The sequence below is a fragment of the Phyllostomus hastatus genome, unplaced genomic scaffold, assembly GCF_019186645.2.
Source record: "Phyllostomus hastatus isolate PE091 unplaced genomic scaffold, TTU_PhHast_1.1 phas_scaffold_216, whole genome shotgun sequence".
Lineage (NCBI taxonomy): Eukaryota > Metazoa > Chordata > Mammalia > Chiroptera > Phyllostomidae > Phyllostomus > Phyllostomus hastatus.
In genome coordinates this window covers 16125710-16144950 of record NW_025334018.1, presented here as the reverse complement: position 1 = coordinate 16144950, position 19241 = coordinate 16125710, and the positions used below count along the sequence as shown (strand labels likewise).

Genomic DNA, 19241 nt, shown 5'->3' with positions numbered 1-19241 from the left:
AGCTGGTGGTCCCTGTTGCTCTGCATCTTCCCCAGCTGCTGGGGCGTCCCTGGCCATGGGGTCTCTGGTGTGAAGTCCTGGAGCTCTGTGACTGGAAACCGGCTTCCCAAGCCCTCCACTGCGGGGCTCCTGCAGGGCTGCCCTGGCCAAGGCAGCGCGGCTCTCCAGTGGCTCGGGGACAGCTGCTGGGGTAGTAGCTGGGAGCTCCTTACAGAGGGAGCAGGTGTTGTTTTCAGACAGGTCTAGGTGACTGAGCTTGTCCCCAACTCTGCCTGTGGACCGCTGCTTTGTGGCCTTGCCCCGGATGTGTTCACCGGGTCTCTGTCTTTCCTGGCCGACCCTCCCGCACCTTTCTTCTTCATGGCGTCCTTGGGAGCCATAGGGAGACTCGAGGAGCGCCTGCCGCCCGAGCAGATGTCGGACCAAAAGCTTGAGTCACATTGTTATAAACATAAGTAGCTTTTAGGCTCTTCTTGCCATTCTGAGCTCGCCAGGTCCTGGGTGGCGAGCTACAGGATGTCCTCCGTGTCACCCCCTTCTGTAAATATCTAAGCCTAGGTTTCCTCCACTGTCACCACAGTCACCCTCCCCACATTGGCAATACAGGGTTTGGAAGTGATTTTGTTTCTTTTTATTATATTTTATTTGATTTTATTACTCTTCTTATTTTTTTGTAGACAGAGGAAAGGGAGGGAGAAAGAGAGGGACTCATGAATGTGTGGTTGCTTCTTGCTCGCCCTCTACTGAGGACCTGGCCCCCAACCCATGCCTGTGTCCTGGCTGGGAAGAGAACTGACAGTGCTTTGGTTTGCAGGCCACACTCGGCCCACTGAGCCACACCAGCCAGGGCTGGAAGTAATTGTACATGATGCTGCAAATTGTGCTGCTGGAGAGGGCGTTTCCTGGAGCGCAGGGCTCCCCCTTTGGTGCCGCTGGGAGGAGCTCCTGATTTTGTGAGTCTGGTGTTCGGGCAGGCTCAGCTGGAGACAATATTGCAAAGCATCCAAGGCTTCTTATCCAGAAAAGACTCTCACCCAAAATGCCACCCCGTGAACAAAGGTCCCAGCCTTGAACAGATGATTCCCGAGAGATAACATCCAATGGCCACGAAGCATATGAAACTGTGCTGAATGACCTCATGTAGCAGAGAAGTCAGAAGCGCAGTTGAACCCTATTGCGTATCCACACAGGCTAAAGGTGAGAGGATGGACGACTGGTCCTGACTGGTGTCGCTCATGTGGTTGAGCATCAGCCCATGAAGCAAAGGTTCGATTCTCAGTCTGGACACACGTGAGGGTTGGAGCCTGGTCCCTGGTTCAGGTGCAGGTGAGAGGCGGCCAGTTGATCTTTCTGTCCCTCTCTCTCTCCTTCCCTCCCCCTCTCTCTAAACACAAATAAAAATAATCTTTAAAAAAATGCAAGGCTTGACAATGGTTGAACTCATGAAGTCACTGGAGGTGCCATTCACTGACTGCCGGGGCACAAGCACGTGGACACCAGCAGTGCCAGCTGGGATGGAAGGAGCATGGAGCCTCTGCCCTGGGATCCTGCTCCGAGTTCAAGTTCAACAGGGATGAGTGCCTGTGTCTTCCAGGGGTGCTCACAGTACCCTCGCAGCTTTATCTGAAGTAGCCGATGATTGGCAATAATGCAAATGTTTCTCAGTGGAAGTAGGGACAGATCGACTTGGTTTATCACCCCGAGTCCATTGTCCCTTGATGGAGTCCCACGTGACCGTGAGCACACAATACTCTAATGGAATAAACGCCCCACTGTGAACCCAGCAACTGGGACGACTCTCACTTGGGCAGTCTTGGCAAAAGGATGCAGATGTAAAAATACATGCTTCCCAGCTGTATGTGCCTGAAAGTGAACACGCCAGACGAATCCAAGGTGACGGAGGTCAGCTGAGTGGGGCCCTTGTGTGTGCAGGGTTGCTCGTTGGCGGGACCTTGAGATGGGTGGGAGTGTCCTCTGTTCTACTCTGGGGGGTTACCCAGAAGAACATCCTATGTCAAAAGCCACAGAGTGGCTCGTGAGTGCATTACGACCGATCCCATGTACATAGGAACTGACGTGTAGGTTTCATTACTGACGTGTTCTGTGGGGTCTGAGACTCTGCAGGGCAGAGGCAGGCTCCCGGGCCTGGCCTGACCCAGGGCCCAGGGGTGGGAGGGGCCTGCGGTCTGACAGGCAGAAGCGCACCACTCCTGGACCCTGGAGGACCAGGCTGCCTGGCCACCCACCCCCTTCTCGGCCCAGTTCTCATTGTCTCATCCCAGATCCTCTGCCTGGTGCCCACAGCAGCCGACCCAGGGCGGGACTGACTCCAGGTGGCCCCTGTGGACAACCCTCTGTGCCAGCAGGAGGGTCTGCAGACCACCCTGGCGGTGGTCCTGGGAGGTGTCCTTGGCTCCTGCTGGCCCCCCACTCTGTGCTGTCCTGGCAGCTGCACAGGAGCCTGGTCCCTCAGGAGACAGCTCTCCCTCTCCTCTCACCTGCCTGTGTGACCCGCATGCTCCCGTCCTGTTCTGGTCAGTATCGGTCAGTGCTGGGGACATCTAGCAGGGTGTTAGGGACTGCGCCTCCATACCTGTCTCTCTGTGGGAGCTGGTTCTGAATTTTAATCAACAACTTTGACCATAAGCCTAACTGATTACTTTGCATTTGATTCTTATCACTCTTAGACACAGGACTTAGGAGCGGGGTCCTCCAAAGCACAGGAATTGAAACCATCAGCCGGAGGCTCCCTGTCTCGTCTCTGGCCCCAGGAGTCGCTCTCCCCCTGCTGGTGAGGGCTGGGAGAGCCCTGGCTTCGGGCATTCCCAGATCCTGGAGGAGCTTGCAGGCTGGCGGGAATCCCCTGGACAGGAGCAGAGGGACACTCTGGCTGTGAAGGGCCTGCCCACCTTTGGCTTTAAGGGGAACTCTGCCCTCCAGGGGGCGGTGCCCAGAGGGGAGGGAGGCCAGAGGAGCCTTGTTGTTCAGATTTCTCAGCTGCGTCTCCCCTGTGCACTTTCCCTCCCTCTGGGCCGGCGGACGTCGGGAACCAGGTGGGCTTTGCTGGGAGCCGCATAGCGCCGCGGGCACCCAGAGGAGCCTGGCCCTTCCCACCTTGGGCGTCCTGGGGCCCAGACTGCGTCCCCCAATATCCGGGGCCGCGCTCGGGACAGATACTGTTGGCCCCTGGCTCCCGCCCGGGAGTCGCGGGGTAGTCACGGGTCTCCGGGGTGGGGTGTGGGCGGACTTAGGGGCGGGGACTAGGGGCGGAAAATAAAGGCTGTGTGCACCTCCGTGCTTCGGGGACAGACACCAGTTTCCAAGCCCAGCCTGGAAGAAGCCCGACCACTCCCAGCGCGATAACCAGCACCATGGCCATGACTCTGGGTTACTGGGACATCCGCGGGGTGAGCGAGGGGCCCGTGGGGCGCGGGGGTGAGATCTGGCGGGATCCAGTGGAGAGGCGGAGGAGGCCTGCAGGTTCCCCCTGAGGGGTCTGACCCAGGGCTGGCCAGGGCGAGCCCACCCTGTCCCAGAACATATCAGTGGGCGACCTCGTGGGCGCCTGCTGGGTGGGGGATCTGTGTGTTGGAGCAGGGATTCCCGCATTGGAGCGGGTCCCGAGGTCCCTCCCTGGAACCCTGACCGCGGTCTGGCCGTGCCTTGCAGCTGGCTCACGCCATCCGCCTGCTGCTGGAGTACACAGACTCCAGCTACGAGGAGAAGAGGTACCCGATGGGGGACGGTGAGTGCATCCCTGTTGAACTGGGACTTCGGCCCACTCCTGCTGACTGGGTACAAGCACCCATGCCCGGGCCACCTGTGGCTCAGCTCTGCCGCCTCCACTGCCTGAGGGTGGGCTTGGGGCAGCCCAGGAGAGGGGATGGCTGGGCCCCTGTGTCAGTGACTGGTGGCTCCCCTTGTGCCGCTCCTCAGAACTTTTTGGAAGCCTTGTTCCTGTGGGCGCCTGAGACCTTAGCCTTGTTTCCCCGACGTGGGTGAGAGAGTTGGTGTTCAGACTGCAGACTCAGCTTTGCAGGGCCCGGCGCCCAGGGAAGGAAGGGGTCGTCCTCAGGGGGCAGGGTTCCTTCACTCCATCTTCTCCACCACAGCTCCCGACTTCGACAGAAGCCAGTGGCTGAATGAGAAGTTCAAGCTGGGCCTGGACTTCCCCAATGTAGGTGCAGGGGTTGGGGCCGTGGGCGTGAGTGCGCTTGTCTCCCCACTCAGATCTCCTTTCCCAGCTTCCACACGGGGTTTGGCAATGCGGGGCCTCTGTGCAGCCTCTCAGCTCCCTGGTCCCCTCACTGCTGTCCTGTGATGCCCTGGGGCCCAGCTCATCCTCTGTGATACGTTGGCGTAGTGCCTGCCCTGGGCTGCACATGGTGGGCCAGGCCCATCGGTGCCCCACAGGCAGGGAGGGGGCTCAGGGCAGCCCTTGGCCCCCTGACCTGCCCCTGTCTCCCCTCCAGCTGCCCTACTTGATTGACGGGGCTCACAGGCTCACCCAGAGCAACGCCATCCTTCGCTACATCGCTCGCAAGCACAACCTCTGTGAGTGGGGCTGGGTCCCAGTGCTGGGGTCCAGGGGGTCATGGCCCTGGGCTGGCTGGGGTGGGATGCTGAGGGACAGCCTCTGTTGTGTGGCTGTAGGTGGGGAGACGGAGGAGGAGAAGATTCGCATGGACATTTTGGAGAACGAGATCATGGACATCCGAATGTACAAGATCAGAGTCTGCTACAGTCCTGAATTTGTGAGTGACCGCTTGCAGGGCTGGGTGGGTGGGTTTGAGAGGGGACTGCACTTGTGTTCTTTCTGTGCTGGCCCTGTTTGCCTGTGAACTTGGAGACTCTGATGCCTCATGCTGGTCCCTATCCTGTCAGCAGAGAGACTCCCACAACCCCCACCTGCCTCAGATGAAATCTCTGACTCAGTTCTCATGAATAGTAGAGTCCAGACACCCTAGGGTGCAAGTTCAGTTCCCAGCAGTGTGTTCAGCTCCGTATCCCAGCCCCCTCCCTCACACCACAGACATCAGCAGAGGTCCCAATGGGATACAGATCGGGGGGCTCCCCAGGGCCTCTGTGCCTCCTGCTCCTACCTCCCAGCCCCTCAGGCTCTCCCCATCTGTCCAGACAGTGCTCGCGTGTCCACGCTGAGTGTCCACACCGTCACCCGGCAGCTGGGACTCCTCATTTCTTCCCCTGGGACGTTTTGGTTCTTTGTGTCTTTCATTCTGCCTGAGGCCTGGGCTCTGCTGGGCTCCCACAAGCTCCTGGGTCTGAGCTGAAGGAGCGTGTTTGGAGATGCCAGGGACAGTGGGGTGCCCTCTGCTTCCCCACCACCTCCCCCTGGTGGGTGGCCACACCCAGTAGGTGTGTCATGAACACAGTGGGTTACATTATAACCTGGGCACCCACCCAGGTGTGGTTGGGGCACAAGGCTGCTCATCCCTGGCGGCTGGGGCCAGGGCTGCAGGAACAGCCCTGGGAGGCCAGCGTCTGGCCCAGGGTCTGTGTCCGTGGGTGGTGACAGCTGTTTTGTGCCTCAGGAGAAACTGAAGCCTGAGTTTTTGAAGGTGCTGCCTGAGAAGATGAAGCTTTTCTCCCAGTTTCTGGGGAAGAGGTCCTGGTGGGCCGGGGACAAGGTAAGGGGAGTCTCTGGGAGGGGCAGCTGACATACTCGCAGGTTCAGAGATTGGCACCTGATCCTTCTGTCCTGTCTGCAGCTCACCTACGTGGACTTCCTGGCGTACGACATGCTGGATGTCCTGCGCAGGTTCGAGCCCAAGTGCCTGGATGCGTTCCCAAACCTGAAGGACTTCCTGGTTCGCTTTGAGGTGATTCCACTGGTCTCTGACTTTGTACCCCTCTGGTCTTCTGTCCCATTCCCGAAGCTTCCCTGGTCCTGGAGCGCACGTGAAGCCTAAGTAGTGCTCACTGAGGCCTGGCTGTGTGCCAGGATCCGTCCTCGGCATTGTGGGAGCACTGGGTTCAACTGACCTGCACCGCCTTCCTCTGGGTGGACGATGGATGGCCTCCCTTTTCTTCCCCATTGGTCGAGTCACTGATCTGCTCTTCTCTGTGTGAGGCCTGGTGTCAGGCACAGAACGTGTGCAAAGGGCACCCAGCCCTGGAGCCCCCCTCGTGGGTCTCGGTGCAGCTGGAGGGGTACAGAAGTCCCCTGCTGTGCAGTCCTGGGGTCCCACTGGGGCACTGGAGGTGCGCAGCCTGGTCCTCCCCTCCCAGCTCGTCACCCATCACCCTCGGTCACCCATCACCCTCCATCACCCATCACCCTCCGTCACCTCCCAGAGGATCAGCTGAGCCTGCTTTGTCACAGAGGAGGGAGGTCCAGGTGGTGTTAGGCCCATGGGGATTCCAGCTTAGTCTGTGCTGTTTCCCCCTCCCATCAAGAGACCTGCTTAGTCAGCTGGTTCTGGGAGCTCTGGTTCTGGTCCAGGGTGATGAGCCTTGCATATGAAGCAAGAGCTGGGATGTGGGACCAGCTGGGAGGGCTCAGGGACAGCTGTGGGCTGCAGGCTGCTGCCTGCTGGGCCAGGCCTGGTTACAGGCTGTCCCAGGACCTTGGAGGCCCGTGGAAGGTGCCGGGCACCCTCTGTCTTGGGAAGAAGGAGCTCACACACCCCTGTGTGTCTCAGGCCTGGTTGGCTGCAGCAGCAGGGGGGTGAGGTAGGTCTGGCCAATGAGAGTGGGCTCAGGTGCCAGCCCAGCCAGCTGGACTTTCTCCTTCATTGATGTGATTAGGGTTGGGCAGGAATTTCTTGCCCCACTTCCTCCTATCAACGCTCACCCCTGTTTTGCTGAGTCACTGGGAAGGTCTGGCTTCCCGTGCCAGCTGCACAGGCACAGTCTGAGCCCCTTTGTTCCCCCTGCGGGCCCTCCTTGGGCAGGCCCTGGGAGGCCCGGAGCCTCCCTCTGCAGAAGGAGACTGTTTGTGCAGGCTGGGAGGGTCCAGGCCGCCTGTGTGGGAGGCAGGAGGGTGGTGCCGCGGCAGGAGCCATAGTCAGAGAGAGCCAGGCTGCCTCCAGCCCTCCCAGAGCCTGGCAGTGGGGGCCGGAGGAAGGTGCTGCCTGCAGGCCTGTGCGCCTGGGTTTCCCGTGCGATACACGGTGATGGCAGCACTTCCCTTGTGGGGAGGTGTGTGCAGTTGTGACCATGCGTCACGATCTCTAGTGGGTATAGCGCACCTGGTGTGGCGCAGACCCTGGTGTGTGGTGACCCTCACTAAGGAGTTAGGGGAACCTGGGAGTCAGCTCGGGAGAGCTGCGGACCCCAGGAAGGCTGCCCTCTGCCCCAGTGCCCGGCCCCAGGTGGAGGTCCTGGCCAGACCCTGACCTGGCAGTGCCTGCCTTGGGGCTGGGGGAGCCCAGGGTGGGCGGAGCAGCAGCCCCTGATGTCCGGCCTTCCTCCCCTCCCTCAGGGCCTGAAGAAGATCTCTGCCTACATGAAGTCCAGCCGCTTCCTGCCGACCCCTCTGTACTCCAAGGCTTCCATGTGGGGCAACAAGTAGGGCCTGTGAGTGCAGGAGATGGGAGCGAGGGGCACACCTGGAGATTTCTGCAACTTAGAACCATCTGCTCTGCTCCCTTTTCTCCTTGCAACCTCCTTCCCTCACCCCTTCCCTCTCCAGCAGCCTCAGTGGCCCCTGTACCTGTGTCCTAACTCCTAAGGCCCCTCTCATCCAGCCTCTCTGCAGCTGCAGTTCCCTTTCCGTCTGCATTAAACCCAATGAGACTGACCTCCCCCCACTGGTTGCTCTGGTTTCAGGAGCCCTGCCCAACCCCCACCTGTAGAGCTCAGCCAGAGACCCCAGCACTGCCCTGAATCGCTGTATTGCCAGGGTGCAGGCCCTGCCCCCAGCGTGGTCCCTCCCTGCCCTACCTGACCCCCAGTAAAGCCGAATCCCACCTGGGTGTCTTGTTATTCCCTCGCCACTGGATCCGGGGCTGACCGTGGTGGAGTTTAGTAGGCTCTCCACTTTCCCCCTGTCGTCTGTGATGGCCGTGTGGTGGGGACGTGTGTATGTGGGGGGCGGGGTGGCAGGGAGAGGGACAGGTGGGAGTGGGAGGTTTCTCGCTCGTATCTGTGTTCCTGCGTGCGCGCCTCGGTGTGAGGTGTCTACAGAAGCGGGCCTCCTGCATCTCTGTCCCTCCGTCATTTCAGCCTTGGTGGAAAGCCCCCTGTGAGCTGGTGGGAGTTCGTGTCATGGTTCCGAGGGTTTGTGCGGCGGGGGCGCACGGTGGGCCGTCCGCTGCTGGTGTGGGGTCCCAGTGGCCACGTCCTGTCTCCCTTTCCCGGAAGTGCTCCCTGCAGTAGACACCCCCCTCTGTGCTGATACAACATATCTCAATAAAACACAACCCTCTGTGTTACAATGGTCGCTTTTACTTGTTTCCCCCTCCGACTCAATCCGGGATTCACCGAGGAGCAAATCCATGTCCTGTTGGAGTTTTTATGCCTGATTTCCATCACGCTGTCTGAGTGCATATTCACCCTCGGTCTGAAGTCCGAGTCTCCCCTGAGTACGACCCTGGCACACGCTACAGCCACTCTGGGGACTCGGGGCTCTGGATATACTCCCTCCCAGCCCGCAGAGACACGAAGCAAAGCTCAGACGATTTTGGACGCACAGGTCTGGGAGAAGCAGCCGTTAGCTCTTTCTCCCCACAGCATTTCATGGGCTTCAGCTGCTCTTTGAATACCTTGGCCCGACCCAGGCAGGCCTGGCACGCGGGGCCAGCGGCCAGCCCAGCTGGTGGTCGGGAGGCGTGTGCGCCGTGGGTGCTAGGGCACCTGCAGAGGCGTGTGCAGGACGCGTGAGAGCTGCCCGATCGGCGTGTGCCTCAGACAGCGGCGGGGCCAGCCCGGGTGCGGGGCCCTGGTAGGGCGCAGCCTGGAGACCCCGCTGTCTGAACGGGAGGGTGCAGAGAGGGGCCTCGTGGGGCAGTTGCCCAGGTGGTCTGCGCCTGCAGCTGTATGTACTCCTTGGCAGTTGTTACACTAACAGGGAGCCGTGGGGAGTCACGATCAAAGTCTCTGAGAAATAATGATTCATATCAAAAGATAAAACTGATAAAAGTTCGACAAGGCAAATCAAAGTTTATGAACCTGGTAAGGTGAAAGTTTGTTGAGCCAAAGCTTACTAAATATTAACTCAAAGATAGGAAGGATAAGGATGAAAAGGAAACCGTGGAAACGAGGAGTGGCGCTGGGATTAACGATGAACAGAGAGAACGAAAACGTGAAATCGGAGTCGCGCAGACACGGTCGGGGCCGGGGCTGGCCCGTGCCTTCTGCAGAGGACCGGACGCTGCACGCTTCTGGCGCTTCGGGTCCTGCGGCCTCTGTCGTCCGCTCGCCCACCCTGGCCGTGGGCAAGCTGCCCACACAACACGGAAAGCAGCGGGTGGCGCTCTGTCCCAGCAGAACCTCAAAAACAGAGCCCTTTCCCGACTCCTGACCGAGGAGCTCCGGTGAGAAGGGCAGAGCTATAGTAGAGCCGAAATATTCGATCTAGAATGTAATCAGTGATGATCAAAGAGAAAACGAGCAGAGCGCCATCTTTAAAAGGAGGGAAGACATGGTAATGAAGACAGCGGCAGATGAAAACAATTTTCTAAACTCTGTGGTCCAAGTTATAAAAGCTAAAAAAAATTACATTTGAAAGTCTGGGGCAGAAACTGTAGGATGTATGTCCTTGCCCCTGGGGCCACCAAAACGGCCATCTGACCGTGGGTGCCTCCAGCCTGGGGGTCCCCGGGGCCCGGCACAGTGCTCCGCCGGCAGTGCTCCGCCGGCAGCATTCGGGGCGTTCCTTCCCCTCCCAGAGCTCGAACCCGAGGCGCTGGTGTCTCCCTGGGGTCTGTCATCACCTGCTGACAAGTTCCCTGCCCTGAGTCCCTCTGTTCTTACTGTGTTATCAGAGACAGGCAAAGCTGACCGAGACCCCGAGATGGCAGCTTATGGAGAATTGAAGTTCACTCTTCCGTCCTGTTCCGTGGGGAACAGTCCAGGCTGGCGGGGCAGCCCTGCTGCACGGAGTCATTCGGCGACTCCGGCTCCTCCCGTCCCGCGGCTCTGACAGCCCCTGGGGTCCCTCCTCATGTCCCGGGTGAAGCCATATCATGCGTATGGGGAGGAAAGCCCAGAAAACCCAAGGAAGCGAGTTTCTGCTACGCCCACGCGGCTGAAGGTGCGTGTGTCACAGTCGTTCACCTTCTGTGCGTGAGTTCCAACGTGTGGCTCTCCCTAGTCCCAGGGGCCCACACACCCCTGTTTCCGAAGGTTGGATTTGGGTGGTCCACGGCAGTCGCTCCCACGCCTGGGAAAGTGGGGAGAAAAGTTAAGCCCCAGTCCAGAGGAAGCCGTGGGGTTAAGCCAGTGGTTTGAAGCAGGGAGGAGAGAGGCTAAGGCTTTCATTAGAGATAAAGTCTTATTTTCACATAACACCCAGCGGGAGCGGCACATCACTTACGGTCCGTTCCCTCCCGCGGCTGGAATGGGGAAGGGAGTCATTATAGGTATCAGGTAGCTCACGGAACCCCTGGGAGGCCCGGGGGTGGTTGGCCCTGGAGACCGGGCTGCCGGGAAGTGAGCCTAACCACACGTGGGATTGTTCTGGAGAACACCACACGGCGGAGGCTGGGCACCGGTGCCAGAAAACAAGTCCTCAGGGCCTGCTTCGTGAGGTCCTGTGCCCCCGTGTGCCATTCACAGCGCCCGGGTCCCCCGGCCTGCGCCTGAGCCACAGGGAGGCTGGAACAGCCAGCAAATTAGCGAGGATTGAGTTCTGCTAGGTATGACGAAGTAATAACAGTGGCTTAATAGAGCAGAAGCTTGTTTCTCTTGTAAGGAAAGATCTGGAAGGGGACAGTGAAGTGCCAGGAATGTCAGCTTCATGGCAGCCTCAAGGACTCAGCTTTTTTTTTTTTTAAGATTTTATTTATTTATTTTTAGACAGAGGGAAAGGGAGGGAGGAGAGGGAGGGAGACATCAGTGTGTGGTTGCCTCTTGCACGTCCCCTGCTGGGGACCTGGCCAGCAACCCAGGCATGTGCCCTGACTGGGAATCGAGCCTATGACCCTTTGGTTCGCAGCCCGCACTCAATCCACTCAGACACAGCAGCCAGGGCAGGACTCAGCTTTTTAGCTTGCTGCTCCCTCACCCCCAGTGCGAGGGCCCCATCCTCTGACACCTCATAGCACAAAGTGGCTGCTGGAGCCCCTTCACCTCTGCATATCAAACCGCAGGAGGCCGAAAGAGGCTTGGGGGCAGTTCTTCCCTTCTCAAGGAAACTTCCTGGGAGTAACCTAGAGCGCTTCTGCTTGTATCTCAGTGGCTAGAGCTTAATCAGACCGGAAATGACATCTTTCGCCTGGGCAGTAACCTGCGCGGCAGAAATGGAGCCGCTGGGACAGCGAGAAGATGGGGAGGCGAACACAGGGAGCCAGCTAAGCAGTCTTGTGTCTCTTGGACTTAAAACGAAATCCCCCACCTGTTGGAAGCAGGTTTCAAAGATGCAGAGGAGAGATGCCCACCAGAGACAGGTTCTTTCCCACGGGAGCTCTTCCAAACAATCGCCACGGTAGCTGCCACCACAAAACGCCCCCACCTAACACAACGCCGCCAAGCCCGCCCACACAGAACCACATCCACCCTCCGTTGCCCCGAGTAGGAACAAACCGAAGAATCGTCAACTCCTGAGCCGACCTCCAAGATTGGGAGTCTCTGGGTAACGTTCAGATCGGTACTCTGAGACCACAGACCGAAGCATGATGTCCGTGGCGCCCCCACGGCCGCCCTGTGGGAAGTGGTAAGGGAGTGGGAGGCGGGGAAGGGGAGGTCAGGTGAGCTCCGCGATGCTGTGGGCAGCTCATAACCTGCGCTGCGCTGCCCACGGGGCTCGTGGGACGCCCTCCTCCGGCGAGATGACCCAACGGAGATGTCGAGATGTAAGGCTTTCATTTTTATCGACGTCAGCCAGCCCCTGGGTCGGCTCTCGCCTCGTCCCTCTGGCGACCCCACCGTCAGGGTCGCTGTCGTCCCTCTGTGTCAGCCTGTGTTTTCCTAACCCCCGGGTCACGGCGAGTGAACGCTTCATTGCTGACAGACACAGAGGGACCTGCCTGCTGCCCCGTGGAGACTCGAGGTGTGGAGCCAGACATGCAGAGGGGCCCCGTCCTCACGGGTTCCAGGACAACCGCCTCTGTCTGTGCTGAGCATCACGTTCCTGTGTAATCAGCTCTGGCTGCTCCCATCCGACCCCACTTTGGGGGGTAGCCCCGACCGTCCCCCAGTAAGGCAGAGCCCTGTCCGGAAAGCCCCCCCCTTTTCCCGGGGGCTCTTTCCACTTGAAACACATGTTGGAAGGCAGCAGATCAGGTTTCAGTCACGGTTCAGAAGACTCCCTGTGAATACAATGGAAACATTCCAGCGCAGGAAACAAAATACAGACATCTTCTCATTTTCCTCAGACTTCCAACACGACACGAACTCGATCCTGTGAGATGGATTTCCACCCCTGTGCACCGTGGGAGACACTCCGTCCGAGTAACCTCGGGCTGCCCCCCGGCTCCGTGTGGGCCCACACAGCTGCCCCTGCCCACTCGAAATTCACATACACACACACCCGTCCAATCTTTTGTTCTGAATTTAAGTCTCACATGTGAGTCCCCTGTGAATATTTTCATTGAAAATCCCCAGAGAGCCTGGCCTGTCGGTTTCCAGAAAAAAAAAAAAAATTCCAGTATGGCCTGAGCCAGGAGCAAGCCAGACCACCGTCTCACACGACCCCACTCTCCGGCCAGGGAGTCCTGTGCTGGCCTCGGGGCCCTCCCCGAAACCGCCTTTTTGTCAGTGTGACCCATTGTCCCGCCCTGAGGATGAGGGAGGTGCGATTTCTGTTTGAGGTCCGGTCTGGGAGTTCGGAGCCCTCAGGCTGGCTGTAAGGAAGACCCACGTCCCTCCCTCCGTGCCTGTCAGTAGTCCCTACCCCCTCAGTGAAATACTGTTACAACCATTTTTCTGGAGTCCAGTGTCTTCCGAACTGGAAATACCTTAGCCCGCTTGCTCAGCCTGCAACAATGAATACAAATGAGCATCTCTAATACTTTTGGGGGGAACCGCTTCTATCACAAGTTGGGTTTTTTTTTTTAAGCTCTCATTGATACTGTTTGCACAAACCCAGCCTAGTATACTATTGTTACCTAGTGGATGTTTGCTCACAAATGTAATAACTAGGAAAACTTGGAGCATGTGATTTGCTTCTTTCTGAGATTTACATGTTATACATTTCACCTGCGGACCTATGTTTTTTAAACCTCTCCCAGTCGCCACGTTGCTGTCCTCCCCAGATCCTTTTCACAGAGGACTCCCAGGCGGATTTCCTGGTTCTCTGCCTTCTTCCCTGCGTCGATAGGATGGACCCCGTAAGCCCACCTCCTGGTACTCAGGCCCCTGTGAAACCCTCTCCCTTGGGGGTGAGCAGGACCCGCGATCTGCTTCTGGTGGAAAACAGCAAAGGTGATGAGCGGTGGTTCCCATTCCGTTGCGTAGGGTGGTAGCGTCTTCCCGGGAGACCCTCCCCCTGCCGGTTTTGATGAAGCAAGAGGCGCCCCTGGCAAGAAACGAGGGCGGCCTTCAGCTGACAGCCAGCAGGAACCTGGAGCCCCCTGTCCAGAAGGCTGAGGACCTGAGTTCTGCTGACAATCCTGCGAACTCAGAAAGCCGGCCCCACCCCAGTTGAGCCTGGAGATGAGACGGGAGCCCTGGCTGACACGCGGACCTTAGCTTTGAGGTGAGACCCCGAAGCGGGGAACCCTGTGCAGCTGCGCTGACTCCGGGAGATGATGTGTGTGGGTTGACGCTGCTAGAGTAGTGGTGATATCGTTACCTAGCAATGAACAGTACGTTCCCTTTCCCATCCTGGTCACAGCCTCTCTGCAGTTGAGAGGCATCTGCAACCTCTCCATCCCCTACCCTCCCCCCTCCCACTCCTCCCCTCCTCCCCCTTCCCCCTCCCACTCCCTCCCTCCCCCAGTCTACCAGGCCCTCCCTTAAGGCGTGGGTCACTGGCTCACACTATGGAAATCCACCTCAACAGTCACTGGATGACAGGGAAACTCCCGCCTCACACCTCTTGCTGGTGGCACAAGGTGGGAGTGGGGCTGCTTCCTGCCTTCTGCCTGCACTAGCCCCTCCCCAGGCAGCCCTCCTGACGTCACCGGTCCCCTGGTCACTCAGCCCTCACCCCTCCCTCCCCGGAGAGAGCCTTGGCTCCGGGTCACAGGGGACGACAATCTGGCCCTTTACTCAAAGACTTTGCTCTGCACGGGAGCGGAGCCAATGCAGCCTCCGCAGGAGTCAGCTTTCCTTCCGTTTGCTTTCCTCTCCTAAAAACGGCTCCTGTTACAAAGTAACCCGGGAGGGCACGCCCCCAGCTGAACCACGGTCCTCAGCTGTCCTCCAGTTCTCCTCTGGCCTCCTCCCTGGAGCCTGGCTGGGGGTCAGACCCAACTCCGCGCATCTCACGCACACCAACGTATCGCAGAAAACACTCACCTCAAGGTTTCCCTTCTTAAAACATGAACGGTTTTATATTATACGTACTAATCTGCAACCTAATTTTAAAAATTCAACAGTGTGCCTTGGGGACCTTCCCATGTTAGCTCATAGAGTTGAATTTCGCTCTTTCATTGCTGTCTGGTGCCCCGTGGTATTGATGGGCAAGTGTGCAAGAATCCCACTTTTGCTACTACAAATAACCCACCATCTTAGCATAACCTTAGGTGTGTGTTTAGTACAACGGAATTACTGGGTCACAGGACATCACTTGATTTTTCAGGAGATATTGACACACTGTTCTCCGAAGTAGTTGCACCCGTGTGCAAGCTCCCCAGAAGGCAACGCCTGTCCCTCTCCCAAACCTCGCTCATCTTTGTAAACTTTTAAGTGTTTACACTTAAAGAGAGACCTGAAAAACGGTCTCTCTTGTCATCCGAAGTTCCTTGGATTATAAACATCTCTTTAATTTTCTAGGGGGCCATGAATATCCCTATTCCTGTGAATGGTTTGTTCATAGATCTTTGTCCCTTTTTTAAAAACTTTGTCCTAACGATTTGCAGGAGCCCTTTCTGGTCTTTATATGGGCCCTTTTGCTTTTGTCTCACTGGTCACTTAACTCTGCTTATTCGCGCACCATCGCAGGCGGCGTCACAAATCTGAGTGATGCTCTTCGGGCTTTTCCTCTCACGGCTTTTTTGTCTTACGGAGACTTCTCTCACCCTCTGACCACCAACACCCCTACACTTTCATGAACACTTCCCCAGTGTCGTGTTTGGGGTTGGGCCTCAAATTCCAGGTGCGTCAATGGTGGTGAGAGGTGCGAGGTGGGGCTCCAGCATTTTTCATCGCCAAGGAGTGGTCCCAGCCGAGGGTCCCGGTCAGCCCCCTGGGTTGACACACCATCTGCATCGCACTGGACCCCCACAGAGAAGGTGTGTCTGAGTCCAGTCCCGCCACAGCCACTGCCGCCGTCTTACCGGGCACTGTCACCGGGTCTTCACAGGGGCTGCAGGCCCGCGTGACACACCGCTGTCTGCAACTGTCCCGTCCCACCCTTGTTCTAGGGCTCGCCCTCCAGGCTCAGGCAAGGCCCCCAGACACTGACCACTGTTGGGGGGAGGGGGTGTCCATGCCGCAGGGACTGAATCACATCTTGGGGAATCCCCACATCCTCCTCCTCCCCCTCCTCCAGCCTTTACACCCAAGAGAAACCCAGCGAGCGGGACACCGGCAGCCTAAGTGCTATTTATTGAAAAGAGCAGAGAAGGAAGCATGTGCCCCCTGCAGGCACGAGGGCACAGACGCAGTGCCAGTCGGCTGGCGCTCAGCACGCCCTCTTGTTGCCCCACAGGGCCATCTTGTTGTTGATGGGCATCTTGAAGAAGCGGTCGGACTGCATGTAGGCAGCAATCTTCTCCAAAGCCTGAAGGGAAAGCACACCACGCCTTACAGAGACCAGAGCTGCCCCAGAGACCCACTCCCAACCAGCCGCATTCACAGGCCGCCGGTCCTCCCCGCCCTTCCCTGTGAACAGCACCTGTCGGGTACAGAAGCCAGGCCCGTCCCAAGACTTAAAGGTTGGGAGATGTCCAATCACTGGTCCCTTTAGGCCCGGGGGAGCCTGCGTTTTGTAAGAGAAAGCTGCAGGGAGCATCCGTTACCTCAAAACGGCACATGAAAGCCTTCAGGTTGGGAAACTCGTCCAGGCACCTGGGTTCAAACATGCGGTTCTGATCCAAGACGTCGTAGGCGAGGAAATCCACAAAGGTGAGCTGGAGGGAGAGTGAGACGGTGAGGCCTGGGGCACATGAGCGCCTGCACGGAGAGACGGGTATCCCTTCCCCTTCCTCTCTCCCTACCTTTTCCCCTGCAAACCACGAGAACTTCCCCAGGAACAAGGAGAACTGTTTCAGATGTCCAGGTAGCTGGTCCAGGTACTGAGGCTTCAATTTTTCCTGGGAGAGGGCGAGAGGAGCTGCCACCACGTTCCTGGTGAACCGGGGCACGGGCCCGCGATGGACACCACGTGCCCCTTCTCCCGGTGCCTTCCTCCCTCTGCCTTCAGGCAGGGGTGGCCACACAGAAGGGAGGGGTTTGGAAGGGCAGAGGGGCCGACACCAGAGTTACACGACCAACAAACCCCCACAAGATGAGAGTTCTGTTCTATTCTGGCCGATCAGGTTGGTGGGAAGGCGGCAGCAGAGGAACGGAGAATCAGCCTTGGGCTCCTAGAAGCGCCTTTTCCTGGACGCCTGCCTGCTAAGGAAACTCACATGGTCCGAGTTGTAGCAGATGCGAACCAGCTGCAGGCGGAAGTCCATCACTTGGTTCTCCATGATGTCCACTCGAATCCTTTCTTCTTCAGTCTCGCCGCCTGTCGGCCAAACCACAAGAAGTCACTCTCCGCACGTCCACACACGCCCAGGGGGGCACGCAGCCCCGCCCCCCTCACCTGCCCTACCCCACTCACACATATTGTGCTTGCGGGCGATATAGCGCAGGATGGCATTGCTCTGGGTGATCTTGTTCTTGCCGTCCAAGAGGTAGGGCAGCTGGAAGGAAAGGGACAGGTCAAATGATCAGCCCGACTGTCTGCTGGGGAGGTGAGACTCGCAGGGAAGTGAACGGGAGAGAGAAGGTGCCGTGTGAGGAGGAAGGAGAAAGTAAGTCGAAGGAAGCGACTGGGTCCCCACCTGAATTTAGACGGGGGTTCTTCATCTCTCTCTGTGGGTATGTGTGTGTGCCTGCCAAGCACCCTTTTGCAGAATGAGGTTTTTATTTTTTTAAAGATTGTATTATTTTTTTAGACAGAGGGGAAGGGAGGGAGAGAGAGAGGAAGAGAAGCATCAATGTGTGGTTGCCTCTCACACGCCCCCCACTGAGAGCCTGGCCTGCAACCCCAGCATGTGCCCCAACTGGGAATCGAACTGGCGACCCTTCGGTTGGAAGGCTGGTGCTCAATCCACTGAGCCACAGCAGCCAGGGCAGAATAAGGTTTTTAAATGCTTAAAACAAATTACATATGTTTACACAATTTATAAAAAATACTAAACAAAATTGTAATAGTAATCAGTGGCTATCAGTGAATTAAATAAAAAGCAGGTATAATAGCTACCACAGTTTCAAAGTATGATGAATGTGAATATGCATTACAATAGCTACAACACAAAAATACCTGATTTCTACTGGTGACAGTCACAGACGCAGCTAATGACCAGGGTCACTTACTGTCTGTATTCATAATAGAAGGAACTGTTCACTTTCAGTTGGTGGTTAGTGGAGATGAAAATGTAATTTTTTTCTCTGCTCAAGTTCAAGAACCCCTGAATTCTATTCATTCTATGCAGGTGAAGAGCCTTTAACCCAGATCCCCCGAGACCAGCGAGGGAAGAAGCCAGGAAATACTTCACAGCCATCCCTTCGCCGCCAACCCCGCTTTTGCTAAACCACCTACGTTAGGAAAGTCCAGGTCTAGCTTGAATTTCACATCCAGCCACTGGCTTTTATCGTAGTCAGGAGCTGTAAGAGAGAACAGAGGGGGACCCAGCGTCCTTAATATCCCCCCGGAGGGCAGTGCAAAGATCTAAAGAAACAACCTAATCTGGAGGGCTCAGGCTCCCAGGCCCCCAAAGTTTAACCCCGGCATCTCTGGGGCCTGTTTGGGTAAGGGTGGGGATGGGCTTGGGCTACGGCAGAGGGCGAATCTCAGCTCCAGATAAAGGACGGGTCTCTCCCAACACAGGTCAGGGCAGGGCAGAGATCTTCCAGGTGACAGGGACACTAGTCCCACTGGACTCTGCAGTGATGCCACCTTCGGGGCACAAAAGGCAAGAACTGTTGCAGGGCCAGCCTGGCTCAGCTCGGCGGCCCCAGAGCGGCCTTACCTGCCCCGCATGAGTACCGTTTCTCTTCGTAGTTTGTACCGGTGAACTCCAGGAGCATGCGGATGGCGTGCGCCAGCTGGGGAGGACAGCTCCGGTCAGCGCCTGCGCAGCTCCCACCGACCCCAACCCCCAACCCTCCCCGAGGCTGCCGAGACCCTTGACGAGGTGGTCGTTAAGCGCCCCCGGGAGCGGCCCCCGGCGGCTAGCGATCCTCAGCCCCTCTCCTCGGCCCGGGACCCCAGGGCAGGGGGCCAGGGCCGGCCCTTGAGGCCGGGAAACTCTGCGGGGTGTGGGTGGGGGGGTGGGGGGGGCTGGCAGCGCCGGGTCGCGGCGAAGTGGGCTTGGCTCGGAGGAGGGCCCCTTCTCTGGGCCCGAGCCCCCAGCCGCTTCTGCGTCCGTCTCCCTGATCCAGCGGCTCGGCCGTTGACATGGTACTCACCCCGCGAATATCCCAGTAACCCAGAACCACAGCCGACTTAGACGATGACATACTGAACGTACTCCCGCGCCCTCTGGGACTGGAGAGGAAGCGCCAACGGGCGGGGCTTTATACCCAAGGCGAGGGGGCGGGGCCAACGTGGGCGCCCTCGCTCCGCCCCCACCGTCCGGGTCCGCCTCCTAACGCACGACCACTGGGCCGTGTGCAGGCGTGTTTTCTGTAGACACTGGGGATAGGGGCGGGGCGGGGCGCGGCGCGACGTGCGCTGGGGGTCCTGGGGTTGGGACTCTGCCCTGTACGTGCGTGGGAGCTGCACTCCGTCAGTGGTGCCA

At 58.1% G+C, this 19241-nt stretch overlaps 2 protein-coding genes across 2 annotated transcripts; one reads left to right on the top strand and one right to left on the bottom strand.

The window, feature by feature from the left end:
• Nucleotides 1–3229: 3229 nt before the first annotated feature.
• Nucleotides 3230–8396, top strand: LOC123804656 (glutathione S-transferase Mu 1-like). The gene is made up of 8 exons (XM_045817034.1): nt 3230–3407; nt 3670–3745; nt 4113–4177; nt 4473–4554; nt 4654–4754; nt 5553–5648; nt 5730–5840; nt 7445–8396. The coding sequence occupies exons 1-8, from the start codon at nt 3372–3374 to the stop codon at nt 7532–7534; spliced, it is 657 nt and encodes a 218-aa protein (XP_045672990.1). The 5' UTR covers nt 3230–3371; the 3' UTR covers nt 7535–8396.
• A 7415-nt stretch (nt 8397–15811) lies between these two features.
• GSTM3 (glutathione S-transferase mu 3) lies at nt 15812–19038 on the bottom strand. The gene is made up of 8 exons (XM_045816644.1): nt 18910–19038; nt 18471–18546; nt 18041–18105; nt 17057–17138; nt 16860–16960; nt 16446–16541; nt 16248–16358; nt 15812–16009 (listed from the first exon to the last, which is right to left on the bottom strand). The coding sequence occupies exons 1-8, from the start codon at nt 18958–18960 to the stop codon at nt 15911–15913; spliced, it is 681 nt and encodes a 226-aa protein (XP_045672600.1). The 5' UTR covers nt 18961–19038; the 3' UTR covers nt 15812–15910.
• Between the last annotated feature and the right edge of the window lie 203 nt (nt 19039–19241).

Coding starts and splice junctions, on each gene's coding strand:
- GSTM3 (XM_045816644.1), bottom strand. CDS start 18,960: ATGTCATCGTCTAAGTCGGCTGTGGTTCTGGGTTACTGGGATATTCGC. Junction 16,359..16,445: donor CGTGGTTTGCAGGGGAAAAG/GTAGGGAGAGAG, acceptor CTCTCCCTCCAG/CTCACCTTTGTGGATTTCCT. Junction 16,010..16,247: donor CTTTCATGTGCCGTTTTGAG/GTAACGGATGCT, acceptor CTTTCCCTTCAG/GCTTTGGAGAAGATTGCTGC.
- LOC123804656 (XM_045817034.1), top strand. CDS start 3,372: ATGGCCATGACTCTGGGTTACTGGGACATCCGCGGG. Junction 3,746..4,112: donor GAGGTACCCGATGGGGGACG/GTGAGTGCATCC, acceptor TCTCCACCACAG/CTCCCGACTTCGACAGAAGC. Junction 4,755..5,552: donor TCTGCTACAGTCCTGAATTT/GTGAGTGACCGC, acceptor TTTGTGCCTCAG/GAGAAACTGAAGCCTGAGTT.